This window comes from Microtus pennsylvanicus, chromosome 18 (genome assembly GCF_037038515.1).
Source record: "Microtus pennsylvanicus isolate mMicPen1 chromosome 18, mMicPen1.hap1, whole genome shotgun sequence".
Classification (NCBI taxonomy): Eukaryota; Metazoa; Chordata; class Mammalia; order Rodentia; family Cricetidae; genus Microtus; species Microtus pennsylvanicus.
Genome location: NC_134596.1, coordinates 13506780 through 13525874, shown reverse-complemented (window position 1 = coordinate 13525874; position 19095 = coordinate 13506780). Strand labels below are relative to the sequence as shown.

At 42.6% G+C, this 19095-nt stretch overlaps 1 protein-coding gene across 1 annotated transcript in view; it reads right to left on the bottom strand.

Annotated features, from left to right (window-relative positions):
- Positions 1 to 5893: 5893 nt before the first annotated feature.
- Positions 5894 to 19095, bottom strand: part of Nipa1 (NIPA magnesium transporter 1) — a 28035-nt gene continuing 14833 nt past the window's right edge. The window contains exons 4-5 of the mRNA XM_075953091.1: positions 17039 to 17199; positions 5894 to 11912 (exon numbers count right to left, since the gene is read on the bottom strand). Of these exons, the coding sequence (XP_075809206.1) occupies positions 11401 to 11912; positions 17039 to 17199 (673 nt within the window). The 3' untranslated portion in view covers positions 5894 to 11400. The remainder of the gene's footprint in view (positions 11913 to 17038; positions 17200 to 19095) is intronic.

The window sequence follows — 19095 nt, the reverse complement described above, 5'->3', positions numbered from 1 at the left end:
TAGGTTGCATCTGTTTTACCATAACTGCCTAAAGCACCTGATTGTTCTAATAAAGAGCCAAACGGCCAATAGCTAGGCAGAGAAAGAATAGTTGGGGCTAGCAGGCAGAGAGAATAAGGAGGAGAAATCAAGGTTCAAGAAGGAGGAGGAGGAGGAGGAGAAGAAGAAGAAGAAGAGGAGAAGAGAGGAGGAGGAGGAGGAGGAGAAGAAGAAGAAGAAGAAGAAGAAGAAGAAGAAGAAGAAGAAGAAGAAGAAGAAGAAGAAGAAGAAGAAGAAGAAGAAGAAGAAAGTTGAAGAAGGAAGAGAGAACAGGGGACATGCCCAGGGCAAGAAGCCAGCCAGCAAGACATAAAGAAGCAATAAAATAAGATATACAGAAATAAGCAAGGTAATAAGCCTCAAGGCAAAAAGTAGATAAAGAAAAACAGGTTAACGTTAAAAGAGCTAGCCAGGAAAGAACTAAGCTAAGTCTGTGTCATGATTTAGGAGCTGGTTGGTGGCCCAAAGGAAAAAGCCTGGTACGCTTCTTTCTTGTCAGAAATACCAACAAAGATTTATTATAACTGAACCAGACCCCATTCTAGGCTGCCCTCAAACCCAATGTGTAATTGAAAGTAACTTTGGGCTCCTGATCCTCCTGTTTGGACTTTGGATTTCTGCAATCACAGGAGTTCACCTAGTTTCAAACTGTTTCTTAACTATTCCTACCACCTTTTCCACTAAAAAGCGCTTTCTGGAACTAGCGTGCAAGGTTCAAAATAATATATCGACCATGTAGTTCAATGGTAGACTTCTTGCCCATCGTATGCAACGCCCTGTGTTCAATACCAGGTACCACCGAAAAAAAATATTTAATAATAGTCTACAGGTGTGTACATCGTTGGACTTGTCCAAATCCTGGTCAGGGTAACTGCATTTTAAAGCCATTCTATGTGCCACACTGCATCAAAACAAACCGTCCTCCCCAAAGCCGAACAGTGCTTTCCGTGAGCAACAGAACCCCTGCTCAAGGAAAAATCTGTTTGTTTCTTTTAATGCTCTTAACACTGAGTAGTGCTCTGAACATAGGTTTGTGTTTATTCAGCTCTGGAGTTACAGCCATGTAAAATAGCTTCGTGTGTAAGAGATTGTGATTTGGGGGTTATGGAAATGTCCCCAACAAAAACTTGTTGAACTCTTTCTTTGGTCTGCCTGCACCCTCTTTATCTGAGGTGAATAAATGTTTCTTTTCCTCTTTAAGTAAATAGCAGGTTGGAGGTGAAACACACTGGTAAAAGAAATTATGTATGTAAGAGGCACCAAAAAAAAATTCTGTTTGATAGTAAAACAGAGTTTAATGGAAAACACAGCCTACTACTACACAGAGAGAACCAAGAAGTGAGTGACCAGGCACCCAGCGGGACACCCCACTCTCTAGGCACTCCATGTTGGGGCAGAACACTGGGCCCCTCCCATAGCTGCCTCTGCTTCTCTAGCCAACCAGCTGGAGAGTTTCCAGCAGGTAGGCTGCTCCAATTCCCCTATCTGGCTACAATTGCCCTGATACTCAAACCACACAAAGACTCAAGGGATAAAGAGAATTACAGACCAATCCCTCTCATGAACATTTATGCAAAAATACTCAATAAAACACAGGCAAACTGAATCCAAAAACACATTTAAAAAAATCATCCACCATGATCAAGTCGACTTCATCCCAGAGATACAGGGATGGTTTAACATGCGAAAATCTATCAATGTAATACACCATATAAATAAACTGAAAGAAAATAAACAATATGATCATCTCATTAGATGCTGAAAAAGCCTTTGACAAAAATCCAAACCCCTTTATGATAAAGGTCTTAGAGAGATCAGGGATAGAAGGAACACACCTACACATAATAAAGGCAATATTCAGCAAGCCAACAGCCACATTATATTAAATGGAGAGAAACTCAAAGCGATTCCACTAAAATCAGGAATAAGACAAAGCTATCCACTCTCTCCATGTCTATTAAACATAGTTCTTGAAGTTCTGACTAGAATAATAAGACAACAAAAGAAGATCAAGGTGATTCAAATTGGAAAGAAAGAAGTCAAACTTTCATTATTTGCAGATGATATAATAGTATACAAAAGTGACCCCCAAAAACTCAACTAGGGAAACCCTACATCTGATAAATACCTTCAGTAATGTAGCAGGATACAAGATCAACTCAAAAAAATTAGTAACACTCCTATATACAAATGATATAGAAATCAGAGAAACATCACCCTTCATAATAGCCACAAATAACATAAAATATCTTGGGGTAGCACTAACCAAAGAAGTGAAAGACCTGTTCAACAAGAACTTTAAGTCTTTGAAGAAAGAAATTGAAGAAGACACCAGAAAATGGAAAGATCTCCTAGGCTCTTGGATAGGTAAGATCAATATAATAAAAATGGTAATCCTACCAAAAGCAATCTATATATTCAATGCAATCCCCATAAAAATCCCAATACAATTCTTCACCAACATTGAAAGAACAATAATCAACTTCATATGGAAAAACAAAAAACCCAAGATAGCCAAAACAATCCTGTACAATAAAGGAACTTCCAGAGGCATCAACATCCCTGACTTCAAGCTCTATTATAGATCTACAGTAATGAAAACAGCTTGGTACTGGCATAAAAACAGAGAGATTGACCAATGGAATCGAATTGAAGACCTAGATATTAATCCACACACCTATGAACACCCGATTTTTGACAAAGAATCTAAAAATATACTATGGAAAAAAGAAAACCTCTTCAACAAATGGTGCTGGCATTGTCGAGTTGGGAGCATAGGCCCCAGGCCTGGTCTGGACTCCAAATCTCAGCTGGCCAGGTCCTTACCCCTTCCTGGGGGTGGGGTCAAGACCACTCCCCAGGGTACTTAAGTGATCTCCCAAAAGAGGAACACGTGGTCTTTCTTCCTCCCGTGGTCTTCCTTTCCGCAGCTTCCCGGTTCCCTCTTGGAGGCCACCCGAGAGAGCAGATCTCCCATTAAACCTGGATATTTTTTAATTTGGCTTGTTTTGAGTTGGCTTGATTGGGAATTTTTGCGTCAGTAGGAAGCTAATATTAAGGAAATATTCCTAACAGGCATAACTAGATGTCAACATGTAGAAGAATGAAAATAGATCCATGTCTATCCCCATGCACAAAACTCAAGACCTCAATATAAATCCAACCACACTGAACCTGATAGAAGAGAAAGTGGGAAGCAGCCTTCATTGCATGGGCACAGACCGCTTCCCAAATATAATACCCCTCTTCTGCCTAGGTATTGGCTGTTCAGCACTTTCTTAGACCAATCACGTGTTTTAGGAAGGCAAAGTAACACAGCTTCACAGTGTTAAACAAATGCAACATAAAAGAATGCAACACGGGGCTGGAGAGATGGCTCAGTGGTTAAGAGCATTGCCTGCTCTTCCAAAGGTCCTGAGTTCAATTCCCAGCAACCACATGGTGGCTCACAACCATCTGTAAAGAGATCTGGCACCCTCTTCTGGCCTTCAGGCACACAGACAGAATACTGTATACATAATAAATATTTTAAAAAAAGAATGCAACACATCTTTATGCTATTAAAAAATATTCTGCAGCATAAATGAATATAACACATCTTCAACTAATATTCCACAACATGAGAACATATTGGTGTCCGAGGGCTATGCTGCTGCCAGGGTCATACTGATCTGGGTGGCTTGAACTGCTACCAGCCCATGGTGACCTCTGTGCCCAAGCTGTTGGTAAGGTCCATGGTCCTGCTGCAGCTGGAGTCTGTGACGATGTCCATAGCCTATGCCCTGCCTTTCACTGGCCCTGAGGTAGCTGGCACTGCCCATTGCTGAATATTGCAACAGGAGAGCTGAACCTTCCTCTCAGGGGAGAACTTCCCCCTGCTGTGGGATGATCTTTTTGTAAACTGTGAATATGTATTTCTCTCATTGGCTAATAATAAAGGCTGTTTGGCCAACAGCCAGGCAGGATCAAATTGAGAACTCAGATGAGAAGGGGTGGGGTCAAGAGAGATGCCAGGCAGCTGCTGAACAAGCAGAACATGTAGAAAATGAGGTAAAAAAGCCTTGAGCCACATGGCAAAACATAGATAAAAATATAGGTTAATTTAAATGTAAGAGTTAGCTAGTAATAAGCCTGAGCTATTGGTCAATTAAGTATTAATAATATTAACATAAGCCTCTGAGAGATTATTTAGAAGCAGCTGTGAGATGGTGCAGGACAGAGAAACCTCCATTTACACCCCCCTAACTTGGTAGGGATGGCCTCATCCCTCATCTCAGGCATGTATCTCACCTGAGCTGGCCCTCAGGACAGGAGAGCTGACCCCCCTCATCCATACCCCTACCCATCTGCCATGTACTTTTTGTAATAGTTTTTCCAATAGTAATATTGTTTTTTATTTTTATTTGAGTTATAATTAAGAGGATGCCTTGAGTCTCAGAAGAGACTTTGGACTTTTGAATGTTGTTTAAATTGTTTAAAGACTATGGGGACTTTTCAAGTTGGACTACATACATTTTGCATCACGAGACGGCTATGAGCTCATGGGGTCCAGAGGCCAAATGTGGTGGTTTGAATGAGAAATGTCCTCTGAAGGACCCTGTAGCTGAACATGTGCACAGTGACAGAAAAGTAGCAATTCCACCCCCTTAACAGATCCACAAATGAACTAATGTCAGGTGCAAAGGAAATTCCTGGTTCCCAAATTCTGGTGGTTAGACAAAAGTCAGCATTTCTCAGGAACTTGCTGGTTCTTCTCTACCAAAAGAGCCATTTCCCTGACCCCTGGCAGAGGAACCTACGACCACCTATGGTGTCTATTAACATGCCAAAGTGCAGGCAGGCCTCCAGGCTCCCTCAGTATCACAAGTACCCAGCTTTTCTCCCCTTCTCCAGCTCAGGAGCTCCCTTCTCCCCAACTACTCCTTTCTCCTTTATGACCTGCTATTTTGAACTTTTTAAAAAAATATTTATTTATTTATTTATTATGTATACAATATTCTGTCTGTGTACATGTCTGCAGGCCAGAAGAGGGTGCCAGACCTCTTTACAGATGGTTGTGAGCCACCATGTGGTTGCTGGGAATTGAACTCAGGACCTTTGGAAGAGCAGGCAATGCTCTTAACCACTGAGCCGTCTCTCCAGCCCATGACCTGCTATTTTGGCTAAGCACTTTCCCCCCCTCTTTCTGGGTCTTCTCTTGGTCCTCTCTGTCTCCCTCTCTCGCTCTCCCCCCACCTCCATCTCTATGGCCAGGTCTAATCAGCTGGCCATGTTCAGTCTACTTTCTCTCTCTGCTCTAGACTCTCCCGGATGTCTCTGGCTGTTCTCTCCCCACATCTACAACAGAAACCTTCTGCTTAACCATACATTGGTGTGGTTGTGCTGTACGTTTATCCAGTAAACATGTGATGTGTTGTGAGATGGAGCAATAGCTCAGGCTGAGGGCACTTGCCGCTCTTGCAAGACACTCAGGATTCGATTCTCAGCACCCACATCAAACAGTTCACAGCTGCCTCAAGCTTCAGTTGCAGGAGAACCAATGACACCTTCTAGTGTCCTGGGGCACTGCATGCATATGATACACAAAATTATACTTGGGCACACGCACACACATAATTTTCTTTGAAGACAAGGGCTCTTTAATGTAGCCGTGGCTGTCCTGGGACTCATTGTGGAGACCAGGCTGGCCTTGAACTCAGAGATCTGAAGGTCTCTGCCTCCTGGAAGCTGAGAGGAAAGGTGTGCACCACCATGCCCAGCTTACACATGAATGAAACAGAACGGTGACACAGTGGGATGACGTAGTACCCGAAAGGACGTAAGAATCCAGGCAGTGGGAAAAGCCAACACATACTCAGCTAGAAATGTCACTTTATTTTAAAACATATACAGGATAATAAATATTATTGGAAAACTTAGTAGCCTTTTTATTACATAAGGCAATTATAACATGCTATGACTACTTCTATGAAGCAAAATATACGCAAGTCTTAGACACTGATTATTATAGACGTGAACTAACTGGAAGCATTTTCCCCTACTACGTTTATGTGGGGGGAAAAAAACCCTTTATGCAACCAACATTTGATGTTCTTTTTGATCTCCGTTTCTTTCTCTCATTATATTAATTTCATGATGAAATAAAAATTATCCTCTTAAAAAGGAAACAAGGAACATAACTAAAGAGCCACAGCTTCAAATTTTTGTGAGGTGCACAAACACCGTTGGAGCGAAATACAAGGTCTTCTAACAAGGGAAATCTGAATTCTTCAAGGAGACTCTTTGGCATTAGTGTTTGGGGAGCTCCTGGCATTTTCCTGGCATCAGACAATTCGGCATCAGGGCTAAGGTGTGTAGAAGCAGGAAGGTCAATGTTTCTCATGTCAAACTCAAGGCAACAGAATCGATGGGGCACACATGCAGCACAGAAACCAAAGTAGAACACAAAGGAACCGTCACGCTGTCATCATTTGATCTCTCAGTGGTTTTCTTTTTGAAGTCCATGTTTTATTTCCTCACTGTACAACAAGACGAAGTCTTACCGAATCACGCAAACTTAATACCCAGCGTTCCCTTTAGCAGTTTGGCGCTCAAGGCTCTATGTGCTTCTGGCTTCGCGAGCAGGCTCCAAAGTCCGCAAGCTGAGTTTCGTCACACATGTTCCAGAGCAGTTCTCAGCATCGTGCTTCTACCAACCATTTCCAGAGTACACCAGAACACACTCGCAGTTCAAAATCCATCAACCTGAAGAACCTGCCCTCAACATTCGAGGTAGAAAAACTGAGGCACAGGAAGGTTAAAAAAAACTCACACCTATTTTCACAAATCGGGAGAATATTGGGAAAAGAAAAAAATAAGTCCTCTGGAGAGATGGCTTAGTGCTTAAGACCATTTGCTGTTTTTGCAGAGGACTTAGGTTGGGTTCCTAGAGCCACTGTGGTGATGAACAAGCAGTATTAGCTCCCTCTTCTGGCCTCAGCCAGTACTGCATGCAGGTGTTGCACATACATATAGGAAAATGCCCACACAACCATGAAATAAAAATAAATCTTTAAAAATGAGTAAATAAATCCTCCCTGAATCCATGGCCTATGACTATACTTTTAAATTACTTTGGGTACATTTGAATTAGATGTTTATTTACATGGTCATCTTTTTCTACAGAATTTTCAATTTTGTAAGTAGATATCTTTTGATGCAACAGCTATTACTTTTAAAAAATATTCTTCTGTTGCATTTGATAACATAAGAAAAATGTGTTTGACAAAAATGAGTAGTGATATTGGATCAAATGCTCATTACCATCCCTATAATTCTTAATAATATATGATATGAATCTTGACAGATGTGAAAAATCACTAAATAACAGATTCTTAAAATTCACCAGTAACAACTGCCATGTGTCAAGGAGAAATACAAAAAGTTTAGACCTGCCGTGTGGTAAACTGGCTTGTAATGGGATTGGTGTGCCAAGTGGCTTTTGTCAGCTCAACAGAATCTAGCCATGAGTAAGTAAAACCAAGGAAAAACGTGGCTATGTCCTTAGAAAGTCTACGCTAAGGAATTAATACTACAGCTTTGGTCCCTGAGAATGCTTAACACCAAGATTCTCCCCCGTCCTGTTTAACAGATGAACAAGCTCCTTGGTATCAGACACACTGAGAATACTTCCTCAGACTTCATTCATACAGTCATGAGGTCTTTCTAAAGGTCACGAGAATACTGACCAAGACCAAGTCGGCGTCAGAGAGGAACTCCGCTCTGCTAGATCAGTGTAGAGTAAAAGCATCACTGCCAACAAAAATTATAATACTCAGGAGGCCCAGTGTAATGACATATGCCTGTAATCCCAGCCCTGAGGTTGAGGAAATACGATTGGGAGTTCAAGCCCAGCCTGGGATACACGAAATGACCCCTTTTAAGGGGTAAAGAGAAAGCAAATTGTACAGCAGGGCAGTAGCCTATGCTCATCCATACTTGTTTCCACAAACCATCTGTTTTTCCACATCTAAAAAGCCCTGCATCCGCCGGGCGATGGTGGCGCATGCCTTTAATCCCAGCACTCGGGAGGCAGAGGCAGGTGGATCTCTGTGAGTTCGAGACCAGCCTGGTCTACAGAGCTAGTTCCAGGACAGGCTCCAAAGCCACAGAGAAACTCTGTTTCAAAAAACCAAAAAAAAAAAAAAAAAAAAAAGCCCTGCATCTGAGTACTTGACAGACGCCTGGAGACCAGTTTCGAAAAGTCCAACACAGCATTTACCAGCAGCTGAGCTGTGGGGACAAAGGAAGAGGCTCTGTCTCTGCACGTTTGATTACGGGTCTATCTAAAGTAGACCTGAGCAGGTTAGGGTGTAGCTCCAAGGTCAAACTCTTGCCTAGCACACACAATGCCCAGGATCCAACTTCCTAATACCACAAAAAGAAATAAGAAAACACATGAAAGTTAATGAAGGAAAACATCAATATATTATTTCTGTGATGAGCCGGAAATAATAAAATAAAGCAGAGCAAAATGGCATAAACAGCAGAAATAGGACCCTACTGTTGAACACACAGTGGCCAAATAGATTTTACTGAGATTCTAACAGCAACAATTGTAACGATAGTCTTAGTGATAGCTAGGACACTGGAAAACAGTTCTTCTCCAGAGGTCCCAGTGTGGGCAGTTATGCCTTCCTCCTCAAGAACCTCCACAGACACAGCCTTTGTGCAGACCGGAAGGATGCTCCAGATGGCGTCCTGCATCTGGGTTCCAGCAGGAATGCCTCCCTGACCCTACACTTGATCAATACTTAAAACAGAAAACAACCTTTTCAAATGTAAAGACATTTATGAACAAAGGCATTGCCCAAGTAGAAAAGGAGAGAAATGGCCACAATGTCTTCCAAGAGGAATTCTCTAAATCGCTACCAACAGTTCTTACTTTGATGATTTTAAAGACTTGAAAAAAGTACACAGTTGGCATGTTTTCTTACGTTTTATCAGAAATAAAACCCCACAAATTAAAGTGTTTTCTACTGGAGAAAACAATAATAGGTTCCTTTGCATTCTAGACTTTCCCCCAAAGGTCTTACTTGGGAATTCTTACTTTCTTTTGCATTTCCAAGTGAATTGTGAAAACTGAATTTATAAAATAGTAAGTATACATATATGTGCACTATGTTAAATCTAAAAATTGGACCCGATTCCTGACGGTTACTAGGACATTATTCTCAGACCTGAAAAGCAATGAGTTCCTCTACAACAAAGGCAGGAATCCTGCTGAAGCAATCTGCTGTCTAGATGGAAACCTGGGTGAACTCCCTGTTCTAGAACTTAGGAGAACGATTAGTGCTATGAAATTTTGATTGGCACACAAAATACCTTTGGATATTCATGGCATATAATCGCGGATTAAAAATATCAGGTACATCAACAGATGCATTTAAACTAAGCTCCACAGGAAGCAGCAAAACAAACAAGGTCTTCCTTATACTAGTATAGCTATATTATTACCTTAATATTAAAATTATATCGATCCTGCTATATAACACTTTCCAATTCAATAAATTAAGGTTTATATTTCTTAATACTGATGATTTAAAAAAAATTCAAGAGCTTTTACAAAAGAAGAATGAACTTGAACATTTACTAACTACTTCTTCTTCACACAAGGTTGTCAACTGTTCAAATCATTTTGCTGCTGTTCTTCACAATCAATGACTAATATACCCAGGTCATCATTCATACTTTCAATTCATTGAATCTGACAAATGAGCCAGACAACCAGATTCCTTTATGTTAAACTAGTATTTTATTTACTCTTTTTCTTCTAGAGTTTAGTGAACTAATCTCTGGGTCTTTACTTTAGAAATGCCCTTTTGATATGGAAAAGCACATTTTTGTCTTAGTGAGAAGTTCAGTTGGGTATTCTTAAAACTCATGTTCTACCTCAGCTAATTTACTTTATCCATCCCCATTTTTAAACTTGGCACATTCCATTAATATAAAACAAAGCATGTGGAATATAAAGCATCATAATATAATGCTATATTGTATCTCTTTGTACCTTGCTCCAATGTAATGCACGGGGAAGTCTACTATGGATGGAAAAATGATTTCTAATCTAAACCACTGCATGATTAACAGTTATTTTCCATGTAAGAAGGTTGTGTTGTTTTGTTGCTTGTTTCTGATGCGGGGTATCAAACCCAGGGTCTTGCATATAGTCAGAATGTTTAATAAGATGTCTGGTAAGAACTTGAAGAGGTTCTACCATGTCAAACAACAAGAAGGCGAAATTGTTCTCACCTTTGCTAGAAAGCCCCTTCGAAAGGATGTACGCATTACCCTTTGTAGAAGCAGTCCTGATACCTGTTCCTGTCTGGAGGTACTTTTACTAAACTCCTGTGGGATGTACTTGACAGACACTCTCTAATTTAACCACCTGACTGTCAAGTTTAATAGTTTATTTCTTCTGAATGGCCACAACGCCTCCTGAAACAGAAAGCAGGTAGTTTTCATAATGGATCCAAGGAACATAGGTTAAATGTAAATAAAAACTCTCTCTGAACTTTATCCGTTGTCCTTAATTGGACAATGATAGAGAAATGGGTCACTTTGCAATCTTTTTCTGTGTCTGTAGTTTTCATTATCTCCCACTGAAGATAATGCTTTTTCTAACTGCTTTACATTATCTATAATTAGAACACATAACATATACACAGCAAAAGTTAAATTAAGTTATTCAAATGATAAAGGCACTAATATCGTTTTGAGCAATTGGAAAGTCACCCTGCCAACGGAACCCTGCATTCCCTCATGAAATCCTCTCTCTCTGCCTCACTACTATCTTGGGGACCATGTCGGAGAGTCAGGTTGTTAAAGGACTGGAAACAACTCAATTCATACACCTCTTAATTTGAGTAAACTACCTGAATGCTATACATGCTTAACACAAAGACAAAGTCAGTCACGCTGACTGTAGACGGCCAGGTTTCACAAGTTTCTTCCTTTCCCAAGGTTTTAGGTAAGAATGTCTGCTCCCCTACGAGGACTAACTAGAAAGACCTCACCCTTATTATCTGGTTAAATTATGTTAAAATGTTTTTAAACAAGTAATTAGGAAAGCTTCTAGGTTAATGGAAATGAAAACAGGATTTGTCTCATCAGAGGGAGTTTACACCCAGACATCCATTGGGAGCTTGGTGCGGGAGAGGTCTGGACCCCACCTTGGTGCGAAGCAAGGCTCCCCAGTGTTCGTTCACTAGACCGTTAGTGCACAGGCAACTCACTCTGAGAGTCCTTTCTTCTGGACATCTAGTCCAAACCACAGACCCCCTCCGACGCCTGTTCTTCACACCCCCAACCCGTGGCTGCATCTTAGTCTGTTTTCATATTGGATTTGTTCATCTCCCCAAGGTTGAAATTGAATTCTTTGAACACTTGTATAAGGACAATTCCCACGGAGACAGTTGTAAATCCACAAGCCATGCCCAAGAAGTCCACCAGGCCCACATTGCTCCACTCCCGGAAGAGGATGGCCGAAGCCAGCAGGACCAGCGTGGTAAACACGACGTAGTAGATGGCCCCGAACACAGAGGAGTCGAAGCACTCCAGGGCCTTGTTGATGTACCTGAACTGGACGATGATGCTGCAGCCCAGGACAGCCAGGAGCACAAGGCACAGGCAGAGGGCCCTCTGGCTGGATGGGTTGTTGTGCAAGATGTCTTGGGCCGCCAGCCCAATGCCCTTGGTGGAAGGCACGGTGAAGCTCCCCAGCAGGGAGCAGATGCTGATGTACACCATGATGTTGGTGGGCCCGTGGGCAGGCGCGATCCAGAAGATCAGCAGCAGCAGCATGAGCAGCACAATGCACAGGTAACCCACAAACACTGCAAAACAGACGGGACACCGTGACCAGGGGAGCCGGCCGGCCAGACACCACCCTCTCAGATGGCAGAGCTGAGACAGCTTCTGATCCCTTACCAAGCCACCCCTTCTGTCGGGGGAGAGAGATTAGGCAAGCACCCCACAGCTCCAGCCTGTTCGGTATATCCACTAGGACCATTCCACAAAAGCTCTTCTCAGCATTGCTCATCACGCACACAGTCAGAGGAACCGGGAATGTGGCTCAGTGGTAGAGCAATCATCTAACATCCTCAAGGCCCTGGGTTTGACCCTCAGCACAGTAAAAAGCAATGTGTAGGTGCAAGCCACTGTAGCCACAAGGATGACATTAGGCCAGAAGAGCTGTTGTCTTTTTCAGGGACGCCTGTGCCAAGGAATCTTTGCCTTGTGTCCTTTTCCATTTAAAGACCTCATTCTAATTCTGCCTTTGCATCACCCTATCCAACCAGGCCATAGCTACCCACCACCCTCCAGATGGATGGAGGGGTGTTCTAATGAAAAGAGCTACCCCCAGGTCTCCAAGTCTGGAGCAGCTGAAGAAATTGTGATCAACTCCATTGATAAGAAGCCCTCCGGGGCTCCCAATAAACATGTGAAATCCTGCTCTTAACGATTGATGTCTATAAGACCTACTCTGTCAGTATCATCAACAAACCACAAAAACAGGTTTAAAACAAAGCCGGTCACATGATGGACTTTATGTTTTCTTACAGACCGGGACTTAGCTTGTCATTCTGACTGGTCTGGAACACCTAAGCTCAAAGGATACCCCCAACCTCAGCATGTGTATGGCTAAGATTGGAGGTGCATGCCACCGCAGCAACCAGCCATGGGAGGAGTTCTTCCTTCCAAGTCAACTGTAGGAAACCTACCGGACAGATGACGCCAAGGGCATGACAGAGGACATACGCTAAAGTGAGAATAATCTTAGTGTGCCGGGTCTAAGCCCATGCAACCTTTAGGGCAGTGATTCTCAATCCCTTCGAAAGGGTTGAACCCTTCCATAAGGGCTGCCTAAGACCATCGGAAAACACAGATATTTATATAAGATTCACAACGATAGCAAAATTACAATTATGAAATAGCAAAGATAATAATTTTATGGTTGGGGTCACCACTCCATGAGGAACTATATTCCAGGGTCACAGCGTTAGGAAGGCTGAGGCCACTGCTTTCAGGCACACGTGCAATGGCTGTGAGTGGGGTATGAAGAGCACACACAACCCTAAGTTATTCTCTATCCTTCACAACTTCTGAATGTCTCCTCGGACTTCTATATAAGAAATCTAGTTACGATGATCCGAACTAGAAATAGAACCAAGTAGTCCTTGTACATTTTTCATACACATTAAAATATTCGCACATACAAGTTCTACGTGGGCTGAGATGATTGTTCTTTCTGTGGCTGGGACTTCAAGAGCAAGCCTCCATTTCAGAGGGTCACACCACCGATAGTGCTCACACCGATGGCATCGGTTCTAAGTAAGTCACGAACATGACATCTCCTAGCAGCTTAGATCTACAGCTACCACATCTATCCAACCCTCACATTTTGGGTGGTTCTGCCAACTTCAATATGCCTTTTGCTATAGCTGTACTTGAGCGCTAACCTTGGAAGGTAGAATCCTGCTATATTTATTATTTTATTATATTATATTAATTATATCATCTATTGACTACTCTGAAGTCCCATGTACAAGGCTGTCTTTCACAGCGGGACTTCACAGATCCAGAAACCACTGCTGGAAATGCAAACCATTCACTGCAGGCATGCATGCAAGCAACGAGGCAGAGGGAGCTCAGGCCCTCAGGAGCGAGAAAAGAGAACTATTCAGCCCCGCACTGGAGGCAGACTCAGGAAAGAGTCAACGGAAGAATGGTTAAAAGCTGTCCGAGAGCCTCACCTAGAATCTGGGAAAGTGGCAGTGGAGGGCGAAGGGACTGGCACATGTAAGCACAAAGTACTGCCTGAGTGTGGGACAGGCTTGGGGGTGTGAGGAGAAACCCGAAGGGGCCTGAGCGCAAGTGAGCAGGCGCGGGATCCGCAGCACAGTGTGAATGTGATCTCATGCGAGGGGTAGACACTAAGGGCCTTGAAGCTGGAAGGGACAAAACCAGATGACAGAAGGGTCTCTGGAATCGAGAAGGGTGAGGCAGCAGGAACTGAAAGCAAGGGCAGTGGAGGTTAGCAAAATCAGGTCTCACCACAGGCAGCCGTGAGAACAGAAAAGGCAGCATAGCTATTTGGGGGGAGGAGGGAAACGAACAGCAACCACATGAGTACTTGGACAGCCGCCTCAGGAGCTGTGTGTTAGCATACAGGATTCATCTGCAGGAAAACCTCTTTATTTTCCTGTGCTCAACCTGCCTTTCTCATTGCTCAGATGCCCACGGATTTGGGACTTTTCGATCTGTGTTTCACCGCTGTCTTATTTCTAGGGACTAGTTTACATATTTTCTCTTCTGTAACTCAACCTCATGAAACTTACATCATGGATATACTATCTAGCCATATTTTGCCTCTAAAATCTGTCCTTTGCCCATTAAGCAAGTGCATATGTTTTCTCTCCAGGGCGCAAGCTTTTGCTTTCTGGAATGAAGCTGCCAGCACAGAGAACGCGCACATTATCGCACGCTCAAGAATCCCCTTTCCTTGCTGTGGTGCTCTGAATCTTGCCCAGGGTCTTGCCATTCCAGCAGTGAAATACACACCCCAGCCTACTATTCTCTCTATAAATATCTTTACAGGACATTTTCTCTGAGGTTTCATTTCTCAATTGGGTTTTTGATCCTACTGCACGTACTGGCTTTGGGGGAGCCTAGGCAGTTTGGATGCTCACCTTAGGAGACCTGGATAGAGGTGGGCGGTCCTTGGGCTTCCCACAGGTCAGGGAACCCTGATTGCTCTTCGAGCAGATGAGGAAGGGTGACTTGATCGGGGGAGGGGGAGGGAAATGGGAGGCGGTTGTGGGGAGGAGGCAGAAATCCTTAATAAATAAATAAATTTTTAAAAAAATTATTTACTTTTATGTGCACTGTTTTGTTTTGTTTTGTTTTTGCCTGCATGTGTATCTGTGTGAGGGTGTCAGGTCCCCTGGAACAGGAGTTGCAGACAGTTGTGAGCCGCCATGGGAATTGAACCTGGGTCCTCTAGAGGAGTAGCCGGTGCTCCCAACCTCTGAACCATCTCTCCAGCCCTAGGCATCATATATCAGGGAGTTTGGAAATATAATAAAGTGCTGGTTTAAACTTCCTCTGGGGCAAAAATTAATTGTGTTGTTTGTGCCTTTAGAAACAGAGGGAGGGAGGGAAGGAGCCAGGCCACACAAATACCGTCAGCACTGAGTGGATTCTGTAGGTTAAAAGAAGGTGCACACAGTTGAGAGCGTGAAGAGATATGGGAGGGGCTGGAGAGAAGGGAATGAAGGTAGATGTTATCGAAGTACCGAGTTTTGTTTTAGATTTTTTTTCATGTGTACAAGTGTTTTACCTGCTTGTATGTCTGTGTACTGCTTGCTTACAGGCCTGGTGCCTGAGGAAGTCAGAAGAGGGCATCAGACCCCAGGAACTGAGTTACAAATGGCTGTGAGCTACCATGTCGGTGCTGGGAAGAATCATACCTCACTCTGCTGGGAGAGCAACAAGGGCGTTTAGCCTCTGAGCCATCCTTCCGGCCCATCGAATTGCATTGTGTATACATATAAGACATCCTCAAAAAATAAACATATCAAAACATCTTAAAGTCAACAACAAAACATAGCTGGATGTGGGTCCTATGCCTGTCATCTCAACAGTCAAGTGGGGAGGACCGCCTCAAGTGTGGGACTACCCTGGGCTACATCACAAGCACCAGGCTAGCCAAGGCTGCATACTGTGACCCTGACTAGGAAAAAGAAGAGGAACAGGAAGAGGGGGACGAAGTGAAGAAAGAAACAAAACAAAGAAGAAAAAAGGGGGAAAGAAAGAAAAGCTATTCCCTAAGAAAGTAGCCAGACCACACCATTTTATATTTTCTTAATATTTTCATGATATCTACTTATACATAGGACTGGAGAGATGGACCAGCAGTTAAAATTTCACACCAATTTTGTCTCAGTACCCAAATGGAGACGCGTACAACTAAGTGTGCCTGGAGTCCTCGTAGGGGCTGATACCTCTGGCCTCCAAGGGCATCTACATACATAATAATAAAAACGATAGCCATAATTACACATAAATGAATTACAAATGCATAAGTAAGTTGGGATCTCAACATAAGGGAATCATTCACACTCATCAAAATGGACTGGAAATATGGCTCAGCAGTACAATGCTTATTTAGCCTGCACAGGCCAGGGTTCAACTCCTAACACAGGGGTGGAGAAGTAACCTATGAATATTTTCCTTTGTTAATCATAGGAACCCGTTAGGCACTCTTGCCTACTCCACAGAATGGTCTGTTTTTTAATGCCTTTATACTCTTCATAAAGAGTATATACCTACTTTGAATTTGATGAGAGTAAGTCAAAATTAAAATGTGAAATGTTTGCAGATGTGGTAGCTTGAATGAGAATGACCTCCCTCCCAAGACTTGATCCCCAGTTGATGGAACTGTTTGGGAAGGATGAAGAGGTGTGGCCTTGCTGGAGGAGGTGTGTCCCTGAGGGCAGGCATTGAGGTTTCAAAAGACTCAAGGCATTCCCAGTTAGCTTTCTCAGCCTCCGGCTTGTGAATCAAGACGTGAGCTCTCAGCTGTTCTGGCCAACATTCCTTTACTCCCCCACCACAGATTCTTAGCCCCTGAAACCATAAGCACAGTTAAATGCTTTGCTTTATAAACTGCATTGGTAACGGTGTTTTGTTGCAGCCATACAAAGATAACTAACACAACAGGGAAATAAAGCCTTAGCTATCGTCATTATGAACACTCTAGGGAATCCAGCCAAGTTTAGAGTACCTCTGAAAACTGGGTGGGCTTGTACTCATGGCCAGCTGATGTGCACACACAAAACAGAGACCACCAGCCAAGATCTGTGGCGACAAACCCTGCCAGGAGGTGTCGGGATGGAGTAGGATCCTGAGCTGTCTGGATTCCTCAGGGAAATAGACAGGCCATGCGGCTAGGAGTTACCTGGATTGGTCAGCTTCTCCTCCAACTCGGCCTGAGTTGTCACGCTTTCAGACTTCGGGGAATGGATAATCAGCACGACAGAACCCGCACAGCTCAGCAGACACCCCAATTTGCCCAAGATGTTGAGTTTTTCCTTCAGAAGATAAGAAGCTAAAATGGACCTTCAATTAAATAAAAGAAATCATTACAGTTTAAAACAAACTCTATGACTTGTTTCTGCCAATTAAAGGTACTTTATCTAGAAGACTTGTATTTTATTTCTAGATGTATTTTATTTCCATTAAGGTTTTTTAATGTCTTTATTTGTATTTTGGCACTGAGAATCTAATACAGGGCCCTGAACATGCTTTAACACTGAGCAACGTGTACACCCAGCCCGGCATTTAGTTTCTACAAATAGAAGAACTAATTTCCCATCAGAAATTTATTGAAGTTTTATTTCAACTTAATTGGGTTTTTGTATCATTTTCATGCATAGCAATACGTAGTTTATAATATCTTAACTCATATTAATGTATAATGTCTTAATTACCTTGCAGATAAAAGAAAGTTTTATGATTGGCCAAAAACTAAAAATATCCCTTTTTTTATTTATAAAAGCAAACAACACACATACACAGAAACCAAAGAAAAATGCAAAAATACTAACAGTAACCAAAGCATGATAGACAGAATATAGTGGTTATTTTTCACTAGTACTCAAAACTTAAAAAATATAGTACTACATTTTTTAGATAAAAATAATATATAAATTCATAAACATCAACATGTTTTGTCTCTTATTTCCCTTTTATGTCAGTATAAAACCTGAATTGAGAATACCGGGCTTGCATTAGGCAATTTCTATATTGCTGTTATCTATGGTGGAGACATTTAGACATGAACATTCAGGAACAGGGTGCAAGAGGTTCACGGATGTACTGGGTTATTTTCTTTGAAATAAGGCCCCAGACAAAATCACCACCGAAGCAAAGACTACAAAGCTCATGAAGAGGCAGGAGAAACATCCCTTATCCTCGCTGAAAGGAAGTGACAGCAGAAACTTAACAGGAAGAGACGTACCTAGACGTATTCAATGTATATTATCATTTGTAATTTTTAGGGTAAAGAAGACAGTGCGATGGAATCTCACTGTGCAGCCCAGGTTGGCCTGGAACTCATGGCAGTCCTCCCGCCTCAGCCTCCCAAGTCCTAAGTATGAACCACTACACTCAGGCAGTTCAGATCGTAAACACCTGTCAAGAGCTAGGCATCCCAGCACGCCCAGTGTCATCAGAGAGGGAAGGAGGAGGTCTAATGTGAATGGGAATACAAGAAAGTAACAGAATAGACGTGACAAAAACAGAAGAGAGGGCTATCTGGGGGAAACGAGAGACCCAGCAAGGGCAGGGTGGCCTAGACAGCGTAGTATGTGGTAGATAAAAGAACAAAGTCCAGTGGCAGGTATGTGTGAAAGGGTCATAATGAAACCCATTACTCTGAGTCCCAACCAAAAATTAATTAAAAATATTTAAGAACAAAACCCAGAAAAATATAAACACCAGATGGTTAGAACTTAAGTATTGTCTTTGGGGGAGAATGGGACTGCAGAGGAATAAGGGACTAAGTGGCTGGAACAAGGCACCTCTCCGCACTGGGAGGAGGTAGGGAGCAGGTCACAGGTAAGCGAAGGACCCAGTTTTATAAATTGCCTTGATCAAAGTGTTTTATCGCAGCAATAGAAAAGTAATTAAGATCGGGGTCAATGTTGCTGCCCTAAGAATCAGGAATGAGAGAAGGGGGAGGGTCACAGGAAAAAAAAACAGACCCAGGTTTGCCTGGGACATCTGTCAGACCGTGCCGTGGCTGAAAGGGACTACCATGAACAAGAGCAGCAGGACAATGAGCCTGCGCCACAAGGCCAGATCACCGCCTATCATACCACAAAAGACCAGAATGCAATAGCTACTTGGTTATTAATGAGCTGTAAGAATTTCGTATACCAAAGTACGAGTTTCTTATCATACACATAATTTGAAACATTTCTCTTCTATTCTGAATTTTCTTGCTTGTTAAAC